The sequence below is a fragment of the Falco rusticolus genome, chromosome 1 (assembly GCF_015220075.1).
Source record: "Falco rusticolus isolate bFalRus1 chromosome 1, bFalRus1.pri, whole genome shotgun sequence".
In the NCBI taxonomy this organism is placed as follows: Eukaryota; Metazoa; Chordata; class Aves; order Falconiformes; family Falconidae; genus Falco; species Falco rusticolus.
Window position 1 is genome coordinate 89,176,456 of NC_051187.1, and position 22,422 is coordinate 89,198,877.

The 22,422-nt window shown below is 49.6% G+C and overlaps 1 protein-coding gene and 1 long non-coding RNA gene across 13 annotated transcripts in view; one reads left to right on the top strand and one right to left on the bottom strand.

Moving 5' to 3' along the window:
* Positions 1-22,422, bottom strand: part of DCTN1 (dynactin subunit 1) — an 84,482-nt gene that overhangs the window by 41,126 nt on the left and 20,934 nt on the right. For 6 of the 9 annotated variants that reach the window (XM_037388914.1, XM_037388864.1, XM_037388856.1 and 3 more), the window contains 4 exons: positions 17,576-17,824; positions 12,705-12,783; positions 8,764-8,795; positions 4,775-4,795 (listed from right to left, as the gene is read on the bottom strand). In XM_037388914.1, the coding sequence (XP_037244811.1) occupies positions 4,775-4,795; positions 8,764-8,795; positions 12,705-12,783; positions 17,576-17,803 (360 nt within the window). In that variant the 5' untranslated portion in view covers positions 17,804-17,824. The remainder of the gene's footprint in view (positions 1-4,774; positions 4,796-8,763; positions 8,796-12,704; positions 12,784-17,575; positions 17,825-22,422) is intronic. The other 3 variants (XM_037388894.1, XM_037388883.1, XM_037388874.1) reach the window with 1 other exon arrangement.
* LOC119148588 overlaps positions 625-22,422 on the top strand; it is a 29,526-nt gene continuing 7,728 nt past the window's right edge. For 2 of the 4 annotated variants that reach the window (XR_005104426.1, XR_005104429.1), the window contains exon 1: positions 17,831-22,279. This is a non-coding gene — a long non-coding RNA (uncharacterized LOC119148588). Of the gene's footprint in view, positions 3,551-17,830; positions 22,280-22,422 lie in introns of those variants that run through there. The other 2 variants (XR_005104427.1, XR_005104428.1) reach the window with 2 other exon arrangements.

Below are 22,422 nucleotides of genomic sequence, written 5' to 3' on the forward strand. Positions count from 1 at the left end.
AACCTAACTGCCTTTTGGTTCCTACAGGTCCTACGCAGAGCCCTTATGGACAGTACAAGGTAGCAAACAAATCTGGACACCTTCAAGAGCTGGGGTCAGGATCCCACCAGCATCCCCTCCTCCACTGGCTGCAGACAGGCAAATGGTGTCAGCAGGAAAAGCGTTTCCAAGCGGTGTTTTAAAAAGCTCTAATAGCCTACGTTAATGAAAACCCACTGTGTTTCATGAGCGTGAGTATATCATGGTAAAGCCTGTTCTGGATCAAGAGCCAATTTATACAGAGAGGGCTTTTAAGTTATCTGAAGGCATTCAAAAGCACCAGTAGAAACTCTCCCCAGCTCCCAGCTCCGGGTCGGCCCAGGGGATGGAGGCTTCCCCTCAAACGTGCAATTTCTACTGTTACCCGAACTCGTCAGGCAAGAGGCTCACATATGTATTAAGTATTCTCAGACAAAAGCAACTTTGATTCGCATCTGTAAGCCCCTTAGTGAACAAAGTGCCATATATATTGCTGAAGGAGTCACATGAAAGCTCACAAGAGATTTAACATTTAGTTAAGAGAATTAAGGATATTACAGTAAGGGGGGGGCCAGGGCAGTAGCTGCCCTAATGAACCAGCTCCTCTGCTAATGCACATCTCTGTTTTCTACATCTAGAATATATGAATTCTTTCCACATCCAGGATTCGACAAACAGCGACATGGGGCTGGCCACGCACCTCCCGGAGCTACCCTCTTAAGCAGGAGCAGCAGAGAAAATGCAATTTAACAACAGAAAAAGCAGGCATCGGGTGCTTCAGAGCTGCCCTTTAAAGACGCTCAGCGGTATGCAAGAGAAGTTATTTATCTTAAAGCCATGCGAAATAACAAGGAGCTTTCAGCACCAACACTGATAAGGAGATTGCTGAACCTTATCTGGGTGCGGAGCAGGAGCAGCCCGCGATGCTGCCAGGGTTAACGCCGGCTCATTTACACGGTACCACCAGCTTGCGGCGCCAGATGCTGCTCAGCTCCCAGCTCCCTACCTCGGCTGGCCCTTCCCTCGAGTCACAGCAAAACCAGCACCCTTCGGCGGCAGGGACCCGGCCGCCAGCTCCGGCCAGCGTCCCTCCGAGGCCCGGAGCGCTGCGGCAGCCCGGCAGCCCGCCGAGGGGGCCGCCAGCCACGTGAAAGGTCAGGCACGGGTCCACGCAGACCCCTTCTTCCTAGGACGTGTTTTCGGCAGTTCAGATGCGAGGCACGTTTTATGAGATAATCGGATTACTCTTTCCTTTAAAGGATTAATAGGGCTTGGGTTGGCCCCTCTTCTTTAAAAAGAAACCATCTGGAACCAGACTGCCCCGTGCCCTCGTCGCCATCTGCTCCCTGCATGGAGGCACCGCCGCCGAACCCGGCTGACGGCCGGGCACAACAGCCAAGGGGACAAGGGAGAATCAGAGCCAGATCAAGCGCCCAGCAGAAGGGAGATGAAGCCACACTCGTTATGGGGCTCAAAACAACACGCTTGAGACCCAGCTCCAGCACATGGAATGCCAGCTGGGATGATGAAAGGCACAGGAATGTTACTGAAGCTGGACAAAGCTAATCCATTGGGGGCGGGGGAGGGGAACCCCAGGCATCAAACTGTAACGCTGTTACAGGACAGGTGACCTGTGGTGAGAGACAGCGTCCTTAGACAAGGGAATTATCATCATGGTCACACAGCTCAGGCATATGGGGACAGCGTTGGACGCATGTTACACATAGATGTGGCACTCAGGGACACAACAGACTTGTCAGTGCTGGGTTTACAGTCGGACTCAACGATTTTAAAGGTCCTTCCCTGCCTAAACGACTCTATGATTCCCGCTCCGGAGAAGGGCTCACTGCCACTCAGCTCTGAGCTTGCTGCAAACACAACCCACAAGCCCTGTGGGACCACCCTTCTCCCACCTGCCTCCAGTTGGGAACCTGCTCCCCTGCTTCGCTGCCCTGGGGCTCCCCGCGCTCAGCATCTCTGGGGGTCTCCAACCACAAGCAGGAACCACTGCAGATGAGCCTGCCTCACCAGGGAGCTGCAGAGACGGCCATGGGGCATGTCCCTTCCAGCTGGAGCTCTGCACAGCTCGACCATCGTACAGGCAGTGAAACGTCAACCCTGGTGGCACAGAGGTGGTAAAGGAGCTCACAGCCCATTTCACTCCCAAAATTAGCAGAGGAACACCGTCTCACTGCTTTTTAAGCAGACATTTGGTATTCTTCCCACCCCATGCAGCACACCAGCAAACCCTTCCGAGACAGGCCAGCACCTCCCCTTGTGCCAGGCCTGGCCCACCAGCTCCTGACCAGCCGCCGGCTGCCACCGAGCCCCAGCCAGGTGCACGAGGCAGATGCCTGCGTGCAGAACGACACCCCCAACACCCCACACTGCTCCGCTGCATCACAGCTAACGGGAAGCACCTCCAGCTTCGTGCGGCCCCAGGGATGATCCAGCAGCTGCCAGTCATGCCCTGGAGCCCCGTGGGGCTCCCTCCCCAGCAATGGGCCATACAACCAACAGCAAAGGCCAGAACAGCTACGACCTCAACAGCAAGAGGTCCTGCTCCAGATGAGCCCAAAAATGGTTGCAAAACCAAGGCAAACAGAGAGGGACAATAGCTGGGAGGATAAGGACCATCTGGCACAAAAAGCAGCAAGCAGCAGCTTTTAATATGATTAAAGTCTATATTTAACATGCAAAGAGCTACCCTAATCTCACAACTAAGGATTTATCTGCTAATTATGTTAGTTACTTTGTCATTGTACCAACTGGACTGCAATTTTCACACGCTTGTGCAAGGTCAAGAGCTGTAAAGGAGGGGGGTGGAGGGCTGACAGATTTATTAAAGGCCAAAAAATTTAAATTATGAGGTGGCATCAGCAAAAACGTGGCACTGGCCTGTCCCTCCGAGAAGAGTTGTGATGTACCTGTCTAAGCCTGTCTCCATGCATCGCTAGTCAGGAAGGATTCTCTGAACAGCTACTCTCATACAACCACTTCTCTTAAAAGCAATACACAGCTAAAGCTCTGAGCAGATGGCAGCGTACGTACAGTAGCCTGCAATCAACCTAACTGCCTGGAAACCATGGGGAACGGCGACAGGAAAGTAAAGAAACACAACATTCAAAATGAGAAGTTCTCCCTATGAGCACAGCAGAGCCACAACGAACAGCTGGGTGCAAGTCAGAACTGGATGCGAAACGGGCAACAAGAGCTCGCAGGACCAGGACATGGCGCAGATGCACACACACCTGTAAAGCCCCAGAGACATGCAGAGACCTTGGACCAGAGGCTGACAGAGGGGGACAGGAGAGAGGGGGCACCCTGAAGTAGGTGTTCCCAGCCACCCCTCTGCAGTGTTTTGGCAGCTCTTCCTTATGCTTCTGCATTGCTCCTCGCCTGTGGACTTTCCATGGACAAATGCTGCTGTCTGGATCACATCTCCACCCAAAAATCAAAATGAAAGTGGCTGGAAAGAAAGGATGCATCAAAGATACCAGGAAATGCATTGCGCACGCCGAGAACTCAGCAGGTACTGTATCACTTTCTCTCTAGTGCTCATACTGTGCCCATTCCAAGTCTCAAGTGGCCAGATTTGCTTTTCTCTTGGCAAGATAGCCATGGCAAAAAAAAGTATTCCCCAAATAGCCTACAGGAAATGGTGATTCTTTGCCAAGAGCTTTGTAGTTTTACTTCATTTTTGTAATAAGCAATACAAAAGATTTTTGGCTTTGATAAGTGTTACAAGCAAGCTGGTTGTGGGGTGTTCTTAATTTGGTAGGAGCATAGGAAGCTGTTGCCCAAGGAGAGGGCAAGTATCCTATAAAAGCAGAACAGTATCTCGCCTCCAAGTCACCAAAGTGTATCTCTCAGCAGCATGGTATCTTTTTCCAGACTCCTGGGGTTTGTTCTTTCACTGCAGTGGCTCCTGGTTTGACCACTGATGAGCTACAGATTAACACTGCTCGTGAGAAAATACATTCCGTAGCATTACCTTGTATTGTGTAGAAAACTGCTGTACATTGGCCAGTAACAGGCCACGTAATGGCCCTGTGATAACACACCTGGTTACTGAAACAAATCTAGAGTTTTCCATGTTTCCACATCAGACCCTAAGCATGAGGGAGCGCTGCTTATGATTCCTACAGCATGTAAAGCACTCAGCATGTAGCTGGTGCTTCCAATGCCCACAGCTTGGGGAATATACACTATATTAAACTGTTAGTTACAGGCAAGAGAAGGCAGAAGGCGGCAAAAGCTGAGTTGAGGCACACCAGTCACTCCTTCAGGTGGAAGCTGCAATACATGGCTTGGCTCCTTGGTGTCAGAAACTGACGGTCAGTCGATGTAAAGCTCTATGCAGATTATCGGGAGCGACGCTGGGCACAGCCCGTGGGTTATCACAGCAACCGGCACCCAGTAACTCAAAAACCCGACTGTGGTTAACTGGAACAGCAGAAAACCTTACCATAAAGCTGGGCTGCCAGCCTCAGTGCCTCCCTCCCACAGCGACACTGCAATGCAAACCCCACTGTGCTGTGGTCTGGCTCAGCAGCAATGGCTTTTGCTGCGTTTACCTCTCGCTCTCCGAGCAAGCTGGGGACCGGCAAAGGGGAGCACATGCAATGAGCAAACATGCAACGGTACGATGGAGGCACAGCAGCAATGGGTGACAATGAACTGGGATGCACTGGAGGGCCTTTCATGCGGCCAGGAGACTCGGCAACACCAGATTAATTGTCAAAAAAAGCACCACCTTTTTAGGTTTCACTCCACGCTGCATGAAGAGGGAATAAAAGGGTACAAAGTTAGAGCTCACATCATATCAACGGCGGTGATGAGAAGTGATCTGCTTTCTCTTCAGACATCACAAGTTTCAGAGCTAGCTATTCATGGAAGAGAACGTTTCTTAAAAAGTCATTGTGCTGCAAAAACATGTACCATCAGAAAGAAAAATACATTCAGGTGAATTTAAATAAATATAAGAAGGCTTAACAGAGGAAAGCAGACAACAGGGCTTGGTTTCAACCCACTGATTTACTAGCTTTGCTCCAGTGTCACTGATCCACCTTCCACTCCTCCAGCACAGAATCTTTTGAGCTGCCAGGACATATTCAAAGGAAAAGAAATTAATTTACGGTAGCCATCGGCACTGGCAAAGAAAAATTAACCAATGTGCTCAGCTGACTGAAACCTGGAATCCCTGGTGCTTTGGGCAGCAATTTGTTCTAGTGTAGGTGGGCTATGGGGCAATGCTAGCAGAGCAGGAGAACCCAGGCCAAGCTGGTGGCACCTCTACACCTTCCTGCAAATCCTTTGTCATTTTTGTAATCCACGGGATTCCCTGGCTGCGCAGGGCAAAGCATCCCCAAGGAGCCCGTCTGACTTTCCTTGTTTTTCTCAGATACCTTTCTCAAAGATGCAAACACAGAACCACCAGTCACGCCACAAAGGCCCCCAGCTCAGCACACTGCCCTCATGAGCGAGGTGTGGAATCGGAGCAAACAATACATGAGCCAAGAGCAGCTGGGGAAGGGCCAGCAAAAGGAGAGGCGCTCCATTCTTGTGGATCTGCACCAGAACCGCAGCAGCCTCCAGAAAGCCATGCTCCTCACAGGGGGCTGCCGCTGCAGAGCTGGCCTCGGAGTCCTGTGTGCAGGGAAATTGGGTGGGTTTGGTTGATCTTCTAGTTTCGGAGAACATGACGCAGTACACAGAAAACATAGCTTTGCAGCAGGTTAAGTATGCATTCAGCATGGAAACACCCAAAACACTGCACTGCAGAGATTTTACTCTCAGAGATAGCAGTGCTTCCTAGACAAACTGTGACCGCGGTCCTCATGTAGTCAAGCCAACACACACATGGATTAGGCAAAAAAGGATCGAGGACCACAGCCAACTGCAGCACTCCCCTGCAGCCCCCGTGGGGTCTGAGGACCTGGGCTGGTTTCCGAGGGGCAGGAGATGACGCTCCTTGGGGAGGGACAGGCTGCTGCCACATTGCCATGAGGTTCTCCGCTCCTGACTGCTCAGGCCTCCGCTAACACCAGTCTGCATATGGCAAGGCTCACCCCATGGGACAGGGGTACCTCATGCTAACCTGCCCAGACTGCAAAGCACTTCAGCATCACCTTCAGCAAACAACCTCAGCACCCTTTAATAAGTCTAGACAGAAGTGATGCTGGAGAATGCTTGCCCTAGAGCTCAGGCTTTGCACAAGGTAAAGTTCTATCCCGGGTGTTCATTTGCCTGCTGTCACTGCAGCCTCTCTGGAAGGAGCAGGCACTCTGCCTCTCAGAAGCACCAGCAGTGCCTCCTCAAGGGACAGCAGCTGCTTTTGTTCCCTCCTGCAGCTGCTGCCAGGGTGGCTTGAAGCCAGACTCTTCAGTGTTTGATCAGACCTGCGTGCAGGAAACTGGGATGCTTGGTGGTGGCAGCATGCAGAGGACTGCAGGACTGACCCCAGCCCACGCCGCGCATCTAACACCTGACAGCCAGCCTGCGAGCTGCCTGCTCAACAGAGCCACAACACCTCTTGGGTTGAAATACTGGGCAAGTGCTCAAAGTGCTTTTCCAGCACTTCATTTCCACATTTCTGCATAGCAAGCTGCAGCAGCTGGCAGGAGGAGCTGTGTAATCAAGGCGGCAAACAGCACTGCCCGAATTCGCCTGCTTCTAATGCGCAAGGCAGAAGACAAATCTGCGTATGCCCATCACAGTGCATCACGAAGGTTACCTTTGGGAGCTAGTCACTCCACAGACAGTATCTGAAAGGTGGCAGGAGAGCAATTTTGATTCCTAGTGTTTTCTGTAACGACAAACCTGCCCAAACACCCCAAAACACAGCAGGCAGTAGCACTTCCAGCCCAGAACAGCTCGGAGCTCCATCCACCAACATGTTTCGCTTCCAACAGTGGCCAGCACCAAATTCCCAACCTCTTACGCAGAAAAAAAAAAAAAAAAATTGTGATGCCGGCAGACAGAAGGTACTGTTAGGTATTTAATCTGGGGTTTCTCAAACCTTCTGTGTGCAAACCATTTTAGACCATCTCCTTTCCTTCAGCCTTCTGAGAATGTGAGCAGCATACAGAATTTAAAAGAACAACTACATTTTGTTACTACTACTACATTTAAACTACATTTAAAAGAACAATTACGTTTTGGCATCCTGATTTCATGAACACTAAGATTTTTTTCACTTCATAAATATTATATTTGTCTTTCAGTACAAATTTTTTCTTCCAACGCTTCATGATTCCCTTTCACAGCCTTTGTTTTGAGGAAGGGTAGTCTGGTCTGACCTCCTTTGCAAGGCACGCTGTTCAGTTTCACCTAGCAACTTGCATACTAACTCCAGTGCATAATGAAACCCGGAGACTAGACATTATGCATCACAGGCAGAGAACACAAGGGGAAAAGATGCCACCAGTGCTAGAGGCCCTGCGACAGAGAACGCCGATCAGGCAAGACATGCCGGTAGGTAAGTCATGCCCCACACAGCAGAAAAAGGCAATTACTGCAAAATCCTCCAAATCCCTTTAATATGAGGTGGGGGGCTTCTTCTCCCCCCTCTACTCCGGCAGTGAGCTTGACAAGGCACAACTTCCTGGACATTTGAGCCCAATTAACCCTTGGAGCACCTCAAAGTGCTGGTCCATCACCTGTTTCCAGCTGTGGCCAGATCCCAACCAGGACCCAGCCCATGGCTCTGCATCAAGGTGGGGAAAAGTCTTCCCACTCCTGGTAATCATTTGAAACTTCAGTGTGTGAGACTGGGCTCACAAGCTGCCCTAACACAGAACTGCAGGTGTCGCGCACAAGAGGCCAGTGTGGAGAAGCCCCTTATCTCCAGATAAGCTATTTACTTTTTCACGGCTGCCTACGTGCAAAGATGAACCAGCCTGCCGCTAAGAAGCATCCAGCTTCCATCCCGAAGCACACACAAACCAAACTCACTGTGTCGCCCTGCACCACCACAGATTCCTCAGTACCCATGCACACGCATGGCCATTTTTGTGGTTTTAACCTTAAGCATCTATTTAATTGTGCTTGTCTGGGTGTCAAAAGTATCTGAAGATAGGTACCTGCTCCAATTTTCTGTTCCTTAGGAAACACCCATCACGTCTGGATACAACACGTACCCATTTATGCCTCAAGGGCCACTGAGGTTCCTGGATAAAGATACTCAGAAGTACACACTTTTTCTTTGTAAGTCAAACGTGTAAGCCAGAGAAAGCTAATTTCAAATATCCCAAGGAGTATGCTTTTCCTGCAGGATGTAAGGGTGGTTATGTAAAGGAACACTGCCAAGAGGCATGCAGGGCGTGAATGCTGCAATATTGATTGAACTTAGATAAAAACGTGTAATACAGGAAATTGTGCTGGGGTTTTATTTCTCAGTAACTTACTGATTTCTGGTCATTAGTTGAAAATTACTTTTCATACGGCCTTGTTTCCCATGGGTTTCAGAAGAAATTACTCTACTAGGGGCATTTTATTATAGAGCACTGAACTGAAAAGGGCTAACTAAGAGACAGGCTGGCGAAACTCTGTCCTTTCTCTGTGTTTTGTGTATGTGCATGTCTCCATGTGCTCCTCCCGCAGGGTTGAAAAATGGAGCTTTTAGAGAGGCGATAAAAGTTAATGAGAAGTCAGTAAGAGTGGCATGTGCAAGTCTGACTCTTCCACTAATCACACTCTGCAGAGTTTATTTCGGCAGCCTGCAGTCATGGGCTCAGCACTCACCAGTTTGCTGGCTTTGGCAGCATCCAGGGAATCTGTAAAGAGAAAACAGAAACAGAACCATGAGCTTTGGCCCAAAGGATGCCTCTGGTCTGACCCATATACTAAGAGTCTCTGCAGTTCAGCAAACATCGAGGCGTAGTGAAAGGACCATTTATGCACATTCTGAGGGAAGTGGGAGCAAAGCAGAGACCAGGATAAACCAGGAGACGGTGGTACAATGGGGCATGGCTTTGGAGGAACAGGGACTCTCTTATTAGACCCGCTGGCACAGTTGGAGAAAGCCAAACATTCAGACACACACATCAGAACTAGGTCAGGCTACGCTGCTTTCCTTGTGTTAAATTACTGTGATTCAGAGAACCCTGAGTCACCTTCAGAGCACACTATCGGAAATGCATGCGCAGTCCATATGACCACATCTAATCGGCTGGATTCCAAATGAGAATCTGATTGAGTATTGACAGAAATATGGGTCCAAGACCATTTACTTCACACAGCATAATAAAAGGTTTCAAACCCTGCCCATATGTGGTCAGGAATCTGAACACACACGAGACAGATGTACAAAAGACCACTCAGAAACACTCCCAAACCAAGCGGCTGCAGCTCTGCTCTCCACCTCAGCCCAGGAAACCACCTGTGTCCCCTCCGCAAGCGGGGCATCCACAGCTCCAAACCCACAGCCCTGGCAGGTCTCGAGCTCAGCAGAGCAGTCCTCCCCACTTCTCAGAAAGCAAACCTGCTGCAGCACCAGCAGCCAGCAGGAACATTGGCTGAAAATTCAGCCCCAGGGTTCTAAATCCATGGTGTGCCGGCTGTTCAGAATTGCTCCCACATCGTCATCATCCCGACAGGGCTGATGGAGCACACCATGATGGAGCCTGGCCATCGTGGGAGGATGCTGGGTGTCAGCACCAGCCTAAACCCCAGTGCTCCAACAAGCCTGCCCTCCCCAAATCCAGGATTCCTCCCTTGTCTCTGAATTATCGGTGTGCACAGCTGGACAGCACAGCAAGCACCACACATGTGACTGTGGAGGAATCAGACTGCATGATCTTGGCTTACGTGCATCAGAGATGCACGTAGCCACTGCAGGTTTGGTTAAATTACACCCTTTGCTCCATTTCTGGATGGTCTACGAGCAGCTCACAGCCCCTGGGGGCTGCTTGCCCCGCTCCTCTCCCAGTTGCAGTTCCACCAGGGTTTAGTATTTCCAGCTGTGGCACTGATCACCCCAACAGTAAACGCTGCAGAAGTGTCTCATAAATAAAAAAAAGGAGCCACCTCTACTGTGTATCTCACACCTCTGCTAGCCTGGGAGAGGAAGGCACGGGATCTATGGGAAGAGCAATCTCTGCATTACCCACCGCAGTCAGACTGCAGCAGCCAGAGCTGCCGTTTCCATGGAAACTCCTGGCAAGCAGCCACATCCCAGCGCCTGCATCCCTACCAAGGAGCATCATCGCAGCCAACACCCAACCTGTATGCCTGGGCTCCCTCTCCTCCCGCCTTGGGACCCCAAGGGGACCAGCTCCCCGGGACGTGCTCCTGCTGCCCATCCTGACCTGGCAGTGCTGCTCTGGCACAGTGCCTTCGCTCAGCACTTCAACCAACAACTGACTGGAACTTGTGTGTGCATCCCGCCCTGCAGGCAGTGCCCCCTCCCACGACACAAATATCACTTCATGGTACTCAAGGCCAGCTGCGCTGCTGCCTGCAGCAGTGGAAAAAACTGGTGACACCCATCCTGCAATCCCCGAACCTGAGCTGAACGCCCCCCGTTTCCCCTCGTGCATGGTGTTTGTGTGCTCCTGTCCTGCAACGGGAACTGGGCAGCACGAGGCAGAGGAAGCAGTGATGATGCTGCACCCCAGGAGGGGTACCTGAATCGCCTGTGCTTTATTCACTTCTCTATTTGAGCGGAAGAATCAGCAGCTGGGGAACAGGGGCCAGAGCATCACTGCAGAAGTTCAGTGAACACTGCTGGGCAGTGACAACAAACCTCAGCATGTGCCAAGCAAGGAGAGACAGTGCTGAAAATATCCCAGCGGTGTGCTGTGAGTAAGCAGCCATACACATCCAGATGCCACAGTCACAGCTGGTCAGCCCAGATAAAGGTTTTAGAAGAACCAGAGACAGCTCTGCAGTAGACACCAGAGATTAGAGCCTTGGAAAGACTTTCAGATAACAAGATGGGGGGGACACATAGACACACAGATGTAGTGAAATTAAAAAGCAGTGACATTTGCTGAAGAGCCGCGCTAAACCTGGAGGTTTGGTTTGTTGCTTTTTCCAAGGTTACCCTGTCTCCGTGTGGTTCATGTATTTCAATCCTCTACATCCCTGTCTGCCTGCCCAAAGAAGCATCAGCTGCTATTGAACTCTCAGGATGTTAAGGGAGGGTCTAACGAGCACTTGCCTTTTCTCCCTAGCTCCTAATGACTGAGGGATCCAGAGAAAAACGACAGCAGACTCCCAGTGCTGGGAGGCTCATGGCTTTTGCACAGGTTCAGCACTCAAAGGGGCGATGTCCACTGTCACGGTCAGAAAGCTCAGACCCACAGCAGCATCAGAGAAAAAGTGCTTGCGCAGCTCCACACAAGCTCCTTATGCTAAAGGAGTACAGAATTGTAACAAGGAGAACGAAATTTTCAGCTGGAAAGTCTGAACTGAGAAAGAGCGAAAAGATCGTACAAACATGAAGGAGTATTTTCATTGACTATTAATATCAAGTACATACAAAGAACAGGCTGGAGTTGCACATGAAAGTTGGCCTTTCTTGCACTCTGGAAAAAAAACCACTCGGGCTAGTATACCAAGCAGAAAAGTCTCCTTTTCTTTCTTTTGCATTAACTCTCCACCCCTAAATTAAAACTGGCTCATTTTAAATGTTCCTCTGTCCAGCTGCACATGCTAATTTTAAGATCCAAAGCAGGGACGAATTACAGCTGCTGGGCTGTACCAAACCCAAGCTCTCCACAGAGGCAGGGAGCTGCTGGAGCCTGGACCTCCCCGCAGGAGAAGGTGCAGGCATAACGCCAAGAGACATGAATTCCAATTCAAATTTCCATTCCACTCATGGGATGGACAAAAATTAATGTCTCATGGGAACACCCCACTTCTGGGGCTAATCATCACCCCCTTCCAATGCCTTCGGGCACATTTTATGTAGCTGAAGGGTAGATTTCATTTTGGCTAGTAAAGGGAAATTTTAGTTTCTACTGGCCGGGAGAGGGGAAAAAACAACAAAAAAAACCCCAATCCCTTTCTGAACTGCTAAGCGTGAGTTCATCAAGCGCTTCACAAGAAATCACCAGCTTGGCACACACAGCCAACAGACCGTCCAGGACAGGAAGCTATCTGAACTTTTTCCACAAGCTCCTAGGATCCCAAAGCGTACCACTAAATAATTACTCAACAAAAACAGACCTCAGAGGGAAGCAAGCCTGTCAAAGCGCCAAAGTGAGCTACTGCAGAGCTGTCTGGCAATGAGAAAAGCAGAAGGAAGGCTGACCAGCGAGTGGAAAGCATTCGCTGCCAAAGAAGTGGGAATGAGGCACAGCCTTGAGGGTCTAGGAACCTGTATGCTGCAATCTCACAGCGTCAGAGCGGCTCAAGCCTTCCTTCCATGTGTCCACCCCTCCCAGAAGGATTTCCTACCTGCTTTCCCACCAGACAGGCTGTCACAGTAAGGACAGAACTGCCTGGTGCTTCCCTTTGTGATCCCCAGACTACACAGGACTGTGCAGAGAGGGGGTGAGCTGGGAGGGTGAGCTTGCACCTGAACCAGGGGCATAGCCCTGGCATACATGCTATCACCCCTCAGCAGCTGGTGCCCACCTCCCCAGTATGCACACCCCGATGCCTATGGGGCAGTGGAACCTCGTCTGGTCCAGACCAAGGGAGAGACGAGGTTTCTGGACAAAACAGACCAGCCGTACCTCTTTTGGGGACTTTCAAGGCAGCAGATTCTGGTGTTTCTGGGGATGTTGTATCAGCTCCATCTTCAAAGATCTGGATCTGGAAAAATTGTAACAACTATTATTACAATTTAAAAAAAAAACCCAAACTCACACACATAAAACCAGAGTGTGATTAGAAAACAGGTCCATTTTGGCAGCAGATTTAAACAGACCAGACTGCATTTTTTTGGCACAGATTTTTCATTTAGTCATTGAAGCTCAGCTGTGCTACCATCCTCCTTCCACAGGCTTCCTGAAAACAGCTACATATTCTTTATCACATAGGGAATAAAAAATTTCACAGTCAATAATAATAAACAAAGTCAAAACTTAAGATTCAACAGCCCTGAATGTCTCTAACAGCCCCGTGATCACTCTACACAGCAATCAGTTCATGAATCTTGGTCTGACAGTTATTTTAATTTACTGACACTTGACAGAAAGCTCTTTGGTTTTGGTTTGGGTTTTCATGCTGTCTTAGCAAAAGCTGATTTAAAACTCTTCTTTCAGTTCATAAGGAAAACTGCTGTTCTCTGAAACAGAGCAGCCTCAGTGACTGGGAACACCACACAGCCAGCAGAGGGGTTTGTTTTGAGGTTTTTTTCTAACACACAAGCTGCCCAGCTCCCTGGGGAACCCCAGGAGGCACAAACAGGAATACTCTCAGGTCTGAGCCCTGTTAAGCTATCTAAGGGTTGAAGGTTTAGGGCTTCTCTTTGTTAACTATTTTTTGGACACATTTTTGCTTAATAAATATAGAAAACAAGGCTGGAAAGGATTAGATCACTTCCTGAGAACCATCCCTTCACCTCAGAAGTTCAACACTACCCGAGTTTGCCCAATCCGTTCTGTGACAACCTTAAGCCTGGGAGTTCAGTTTAAAAATAAAAATAATCTGTAAACCTGTCAGTCACAGTTTCTATTCTGGGAAGATGCCCAAGGACCAGGAATGTATTCTTACATTAAAAGCAGCAAGGAGACTGAGCAAAATTACACCACAGAAACCACAACTGCACCAATGCTGAGAATACTCAAACCACAGCTTTAAAAGCAAGAAGGCAGGTACCCCTTGGATGCCAGCATCTGACACAGCCCAGCATACCCCATCTTTGGGGTGATTTGGCAACGCTCTGGTGTTCACGCCTCACTAGACACAGCAGCATGACAGAACCAGCCCCGAGGAGTGTGGAAGCGGGATCCCAGCAGATCTGTCACACCAGGTCACGCACAGGAGTTTATCCAAACCGAAGGTAGGATTTTGAGTGATCTTGGGGTTCCCCACCAAGTACGACTCAGGTAGCAACACTAGCCCTGCTGGGAGACACCTAACAACAAGGAGGAGGCAGGACCCAGAACAGGGCTTGCTTCTGGTTAGAGTGGAGAAGAGCAACAACGTAAGGATGTGCTGCAGCAGCAGGTTTAAACTGATGAGCTCCTCTGCCAAGCAGAGGCAGAAAAGCAGCTCCACTTGACGTCAGAATCAAGGATAATGTTTCCACACACCATAACAAAATATTCATGTTCAAAATTACCAGCCCAAATACAAGTCCCCGGCAGGCAAAACGTTAAGGCTGCCAAAAGTTAACGAGCAAACACTTGGGTCGGAAATGCCTGTCGGTGCTGACTGCTGCTCAAAGCAGGGCTCCATCCTTCTGCTAACTGGGAAACAAGCAGAGAGGGGAGGGTCAGGCACAGAGGCAACAGCCCCTCCACAGCCCACCCCCAGCATGGCACCCTGCGCAGAAACTGCCCCAGCTCAATCCCACAGCTCATGACAGCTCTGCCGGGCTCCAGCCCTGCCGAAGCCACCTTCCCTCCCCTCTGTCTGGCCGGGACACACAGGAGGCTGCTCAGGGGACAGCATGGCACAGCTACGGGACTACAACTCTGCCAGCAGCCATTAACATCCCTGCAGCTACTGGACATAAGTCTCCACCACGAAACTGGCTAGTGACCCTCACCTAGAGACACCCACCCTGCTCCCCCATGAGATGCTGCTTCAAGTACAGCGGCAACACTGAGAAATGGTTCAGTGATTACTTCAGTTCCTTTGGCTCTCGAGCTCCCCTTAGCCCGGCAAGGCGCTGCTGGGGCGCACACCTCTGCTAAGCCGGCTGCAACCCACACCCCAGGGCAGGCACACTGCCTGGGCACCATCCTTCCCTGGGAGAGGAGCACTTTGCTGCACAGATAAAGCACAGTGCCAAACCCCTCTGTGGGGTCTACTTCGACAGTTGCATGAAATAGAAAAAAAAAACCCAACCAAAGATCTTTAACATTTCCCCAGCAGCACATTTTTAAAGCTGAAATGACACAGTAAATTAATTAAAAAACTAAGAACACTGCTAGGCTCTGTTGATCCTGGTATTGCTGGTGCCCATTTTTTGAGGTATATTTTTAAGTGGAGGGGAGAACAAAAAGCTACTTAATCCTGAAATTCTTCAAAACATTTTACAAGTGCTCAGCAAGATATGCTGTATTGATGCAGTTGATTTGCTTCATAAGCAATGACAAAAAAACTTTCATTTATGATTTTCTTCCCTCTCCTTGAGAAAGACGATTTATTAACGTTTAGCGGCCTGACACCGTGTATAACCACAGGAAAGTCACCCACCATGCTAGGAAGACCCAAAAGTGAAATATGGAAGGGAGCAGCAGACAGATTTACAGCGGAGAGCACAAGCAGAGCATTAACTCCACTGAAAGGGAGTTTTTATCCCATTTTTATCTTAAAGTTGGTTCCTGAAAAATTAATGCCCAAACTCTAACGGCCACTGAAGGGATGGGCTGCCCACGCCCTGGGCAGCTTGCTCTGCCGCCTCCGCCGGTCTCAGCTCTGTTGCAGGCTGACATGTCGGCTCGCTCAGCCCTCGTGCTGCAAATCCTCTGGGAAGCCACTGGAGAGAAAGGCTGGAGAGCACAGCGCTGCGGCCCTGTGCCTGTTCGGCAGCTGCTGCATGAGGCAGGCGGAGGAACTACTGAGATTTGCAAACCATGCTGGATATGCTTCTCAAAAATTGCGCTCCCCCAGATCCATCTTTCCACACATGTCACTGTCAGGGAGACAGTCAGTGCTACCAGCACTGGTGCACCTTCTCCACACACACACACGCCAGCAATTTGTTCTGTTGCAGGGGAGAGTGGGCAGAGACAAACTCCTTGCCATCACCATGGGAAAGCAGCTTATTTTTAAGCAAACTGTGTACTGCTCAGCAGGGAACATGCAGAACAAAGACCCCAACTGTTCCAAAACCGAAGTGAGAAAGGGGAAGCACAGCAAGAGGCAGCCGTCAGGCCCCAGCCCTCCCGCACGCAGCGCCCTCAGGCTGGCCCCTGCAACCCAGCCCATGGCTCCCAGGAGAGGACAGGACAGAGGACCTTTCAGCCTGACCCCCATGCACCGCATGGCAAAGCTAAACACAAGGACCTTTCCACCACCACCCTGCCATCGCTGGCAGACAAGATGGAAACTCCTCTAAAGGCATCAGGCAAGCACAGCAATGCTGACCTGGCACGCCAGCACCGTGGGACAGACGTGTGCCCCAGCAGGGGCCTGGAGCAGAGTCACTGCCCCCATACCCACCCCTGTCTGCCCGCACTGGAGTGTCACAACGCTGCCCTGTCTGCTGAGCTCCTCCCCTCCAGCTACCCCATCCGGGAGCAGCATGTCCTGGTCCTGCAGACCAAAACTTTTAATTGTAAACTGCTTATGTACTTTTCCAGCTGGCAGGTGAGGCTGAGCAACAGACCAAGGAAGGCACGTCCATGAGTCCCAGCAAAACAGCCAGCAGAGAGCATTCACTTCTCATCGGTGAGCCCTCACCACTCCCTCTGACCACGCATGACCTGAGGGCCCTTCTGACAGCCAGGACAGAGGATGCCAGGATCCACCCCAGGATTCCTGCTCCTAAACCCCCTTATATCATGTTCAGCTTCCCCCACACTTCCTCAGTTGCCCACTGCCAACCACCTGGAAGCAAGCCAACATGTCTGGCAGGGCAGTAGAAGGGTCTGTGGAAGTGGAAAGGAGCTCCCTGCTCTCTGCTGCTGAAGTGCTGCTGAGGTGCTGCAGGGTGGAACTTACACCAATTGTTTTGTGCCAGGGAAGGAGAAAAGGGAGCTGGATCTCTCTCACCGTGACACCGTGCCTGTAGCACACCGAGCTGCAGGACTCAAGAGCAGTGGCACTTTCCTGCACTTGTGCTGTTTGAAGATTACACCCAGGAAATTAAAATGGAAGAGTTTGTACCTAAGTGAGCTCCTATCTACAGTACATGAATAGCGAAAGCTCAACAACTAAACCAGAGTCATGCATTTTATATACTTTAAGGCAAACATTATTCAATTAAAATTCTCTGACTTCCAGCTAAGCACACAGATATTGGCCCCCAACTTCATCTGCTACAGATGATGCAGCCAGTAAGTCTGAGACATTACTCTTCATTTTGGAAGCAAATTAAAACCATTCCGCATTCTCTGGAATTCACCAAACCTTTTTCACCCAATTAATCTGAAAATATTTCATGATAACCCCCATAAATTGAGATAATCAAGACACACAATGAAACATGTAGAGAAACTGTGTGTCTGACTGAACAAGTCCTAGCTCCGGCAGGAGCACAGCCTCCGGGTGAGGCTTCTGGTTGCATTTGGGATCATTCTGTTCCCTCACATGACAGAAGATGGAAAGTCCCAGAAACATCACTCACTCTGGGAGAAAAGGAAACTTATTTCATCTCTCCCCACCTGGGTGCAAAGGGCTGCCTTCCTCTATTTAACCAAGTAACCCGTGAGCCATGCAAGCCCAAGACAAGCCCAGCAAGCCGAGGCCACCGCAGAGGGAAGCGTACCTGTGACTGCCGCACAAAGATGCCATGGTTTTCTTCGCAAGTGAAGTATTTCCTGCCCTGCACAGTCCCATCGTTCTTGCCCTTTGCTTCATCCAGAATGACACCGACCCACTTTCCTGTGGCAAAGAGGGTGGCACCGACATAAGCCACGGTACCACGGTGCCCTTTCCCGATGACTTCGACCCTGGAGCCCACTTTCAGGGGCTTGCTGCTTGCCTCCACGCTCATCCTGGTGCCGGTGCTGGACGCCTGAGGACAGAGAGGAGATACACAGCAAGTTAAACACAGCCGGTGCAGATAGACAGACCCATGGTTCAAACCTCAGACGTCTCATTCCACACCAGCACCCCAGGCTCTGCAGGGCCATTCACAGCCCAAGGGGTCGGTCCCCATTCACCTCCACTGCCCTTTTTCTTCAGGAGCCAGCAAAAGGTGATTCCATCCCTTACAGCTGCCAAACAGGAATCACAAACAATGCCACAACCACTGTTAACTTCTACTTTTCAGTTTTTAATAGACACACTGGACTCATAAACCCAATTTATAAGTTTTTTAAAAGCTTGAGGGCGGGGGGGGGGAGAAAAAAAACCAACTGTGAAGTAGATCTTAGTGCAGTCACATCTGTTTTAATTGCTATCTGCTTCATCTTTTTTCCATTATATCAGAAAGTACCTACAGCTTCCCAGCCTCTTGCATTACATGCTCAGGACCAGGCAACCCATTTCTGCTATAATTTGCTTTGCTGCCCCTTCTTATTGTCAGGGTTTAAGAGGACCTGGTGACCCACCACCAGCCACAGAGTCAGACCATCTGCCCACACCGGATTCCCACTGCATCCCTGGCACCCCTCTGTCAGGACTTCAGGGCATCCACTGCAGCAGCGCCTGTGCCAGGATGCTAACAAGCACAAAATATTGGTGGTAAAGTCATTAGGCTTTCAAGGCATTATCAACGTAAGCATTCATCCACATTTAAATTTCAGTATGTGTCACTAGATTTCAAGCTTGCCGTGCCCGATACCACCTCTCTGCTTTGGCGAAGCTAACCATGTTGAACAATTCTTTTACAGCATCACTAAGGTGACAGACGTGAGGAACTTAAGCCTGAGGATCTTGGGACCCTCAGGGTTACTTAAATCACAGTGAAGTCTGTTGGGATCTTCCCCCCACACCCAACGCCTCCTCTCAAATAAACCCAAGGAAAAGAGCTCTCAGGCAATATAGTATAAACTTCATCTAAATCAATGATATATTATTAATTGTTTAAAAGGTAATGCTATACTAATAGTCCCTCCTCAAATGCAATGCCTTTAACAGGCTACTGCTTTTAAATACAATTAAGAAGGGAGGGAGACATCTGACTGCCTTGCTCAGTTCAAGTTCCACCGCCCAGCCCAACACTGCGGCATTGTCCTTACAGCGGTCTCTAAAATGAAGCATGTTTGGCATTTACATCATCCCGTTTGTCAGTAGTTCTGTTTATTGTGCAGGAAATATTTTGTTTTGATTGCTGCTGTGCTTGGCTTCTGTGAAAGAATATACTCAGACGCGAACAGAAGGTTGCCTTCACTGCCTTGAACGGCAGCACAGAGTGCAGCTGGGGAAGGGCACCCTCGAGCTGATGGACGCAGAGATGAAGCCCAGCAGCAGCCAGACGCTGAGCAGGGCTCAGCACTTGCAGGGGCAGGGAGGCCTCAGCCCGCACGAAGAACCAAGGGCACTTTGAAAGCGTCTGGCTGACACATGCCGAAACCCCAGGCTCTGCTGCCAGCCGACAAACAGACAAATCATCACCCTCCTTTACGTGCCGACGCACTGGGTTTGCATGCAGAATACACCCACCGCACTCAGAAGGTTTGTGACTAAGAACTACGACGCCAGTTTTCCACACAAAACCAAACTCCACTTTTCATCCAAACACAACCGGCAGAAAGCAGAAGCACAAAATCATCTGTCAATGAAAAACAGAAGTCAATCACCATTTTCTAGCAAACAAAAACAAGATCTGAAGTCTAAAACTTACACTACATACTCAGATAAACATCTACCAAAATACTGGATCACTTCAGCTGTCAGAAGGACTAGCAACGATACTCTGCAAAACAGTGACAGCTGTAAAATCAGCGTGTCCCACCGGTCACAAAAACCGAAAGCAGAACTCTAGAACAAACAGCCTGCAGGAAAAGCCAGAATCACCATTTAAATAGAAAGATTCCTTCTCAGTGATTTTCAAAACAATTGCTTTGCTTGTTTATCCACCCTGGCTGATGTTTGCCATTTTACAGTTCTGGTGGCCTTGGGCAGCTGCAGGCCAGGCAGGATGTATAGGTGTGCGGAATGCCAGGAGCTGGGAATCTGAGCTGCACGGCCATGAGGCACGGCTCCCTGGACACCCGCGGCCTCACGCTTGCTCTAATGGCCAAATGATGGAGGAAACTCATACCGTGAGGGCTCACACACCACTTCAGCAGGTGTTGGCTAAGGCTAAACACACAGAATACACTTACAGAAGAAATAAGGAATCAAGATTACACACGGAAGATGCTGGACTGGTACCATCTGCCTCTGGTCGCTGAGTGCTGTACCTGGCTACCAAAAGCAGGCATGTTTACCCCTGACTCAGCAGATGAAAGCGTCACACTGCCGTCCTGCAGAGAAGTTCAGCTCCAAACCTGCAGACCTTTTTTTCAAATCATAGTGTTTATGTTTTCATTATTTTAACAATGACATGTTCCAGCTTTGGCGCAGCTTGTGCCAGTGGCTTCTCAAATCACACAGCCAGGACACTCCTCGGGTAACTCTCAGAGATGCTCCCGGATGCCCTCTCGCAGGACAGGACAGGAGCATGGACCACGAAGCAGGACAAACTCAGGACCGCTTGTGCCAGCAAGAACGTGCAGAGCAGACGCTTAGGACCAAGAGGCAGCTGAAGGCAGGAGCTGGCAGACAAAGCCCAGGGAGATGTTTCAGGAGAAGGAGCATGACTTGCCAGCACCAGCCTCTGAGCTGCACCCAGCAGGACAAAACAAGCTCCTCCGAGTACAGAGAACCCAGCCAGGCTTCCACCTCACCATTTCATTTTTATTTTTCTATAGCATCAGTCTCTAGAGCGGTAGCAGATAAACTGGTCTCAAAAATCAACTATTTCACTGTTGCTGCTGCAGCAACATCATGTCTGGTGTTGTGGGCTGCATGTGGGCATCTGGGGAATGCTTTCTGCAAAGCACTCACATGGGAGCTGAGGGAGAACTTGTCTTCTTTGCATCCTTTCCAAAGCATAATACAAGTAAAAGCACATATCAACAGTAACCAAAACACCTAGATTTTTAAGCAGTTGGATATAGGATACAGCATGGCTCCGCATTACAGCTTTTCTGGCAGCAAAGCCAATTTATAAGGCTCCCAACGCCTTTCTCCTCAGCTTCTCGCCTGCTCTCTGCCTGCATGACCAGCCTCCAGGTGTGCTGCCCCAGCCAGTTTCAAAAATGCTGTCTCAGAGGAGGTTTCAATGTGGCCGCAGACAGACACCCACCATCTCGTAATCCAGATTTGCCAGTTTGGGGCAATTACCAGTGGGACCACGGCACAAGAGCATACCACTGGTGTCTCAGTGCCGCTTTCCTCCTCGCCTGCAGTTGCATAAATTCTCCAGGGGAGAAAATCTGGGACTTCACATGGAAAAAGAATCTCCCTATCTTTTTATTTTTTTAAAAACCACAAAAGCTCTTCAGGGCCTGTTTTACAACTTATGAAGCAGAGATGCATAATAAAGCAGCACATCTTTGTTCCTTGCAAAACAATCTCCAGAGACCATCCCCTAAGAATTAGCAATGGAGTCTAGCGAGTGAATCACCCCATCAGCCTGGTTGGAAGTTCCACCACATTTCACTTGCTCCAGCACCAATTTTCTGCCACAGCGACTCCTTTCCATGCAGTTGTTCAAGAGAAAGAAAAGACCTTTTCTCTGCATCAAACCACTCAGAGATTGCAGCAAACTACCCAATTAGTGCAGCAGAAAGAACCTAACACCAGACTTCACTGAAAAGGAGAATAAAACCATCACACCTGGCAAGCCTTGCACACGCAGCTGTCCTAAAGCCTCTGCTCTGCAGTCAAGCAACTGGGATAATCAAAACGCAGGTAAAAGCCTCCAGGATGTGCAATTTTCCCAACTAGGATTAGATATCCAGCACAGGATTCTTCTCTGTAGTGGTGTGAAAGGGTCGACCAAAATAATTTACATTACTGCAGCAAAACACAAAATTATGCAGATTACTGTAAATCTGTTGAGTAGTCTGAAAAAAATTGCCAACTCAGGTAGTGTTCCCTTTCAAAGATTGCTAATGAAAATGCTAGAACACATTTCACCCAAATAAGACAGAGAGCTTCCTATTTCTTCTCTACATACCCAGTCACACAGGCAAAGCATTTGAAGGTTACTTTTTATATGGTAAAATAACTGAAAATCCCCCAGGGGCCACAAAACCTCAGTTTTCTCTCTGGAGGCACCCACGGACAGCCAGGAGAAGGGGCTGTGGATATTTTGTGTCCTTTATTTTGGGTACCCGTCTGTCCCTCCCTCCCAGCTAATCCAGCCCCCTCGTCCCAGGGCGATGGTGCCGTACCCCGGTGAGCGTGGCTGCACCAGCACCCATGGGCGAGCTCAACCCTGCAAGTCATCTCCGCTGGCAGAATCGTGAGCCGGGTAAGTAAATGGCTTTTGGTATGCTCTGGCAGGTAATTTGTAACTGCAGCATTAGGTTCAGACTAAGCCTCCGAGCCATAAACATAAAAAAAGGCTTTAAGTTTCTGGGGATGTTGACCTAAAAAGTACAACACACATGTATA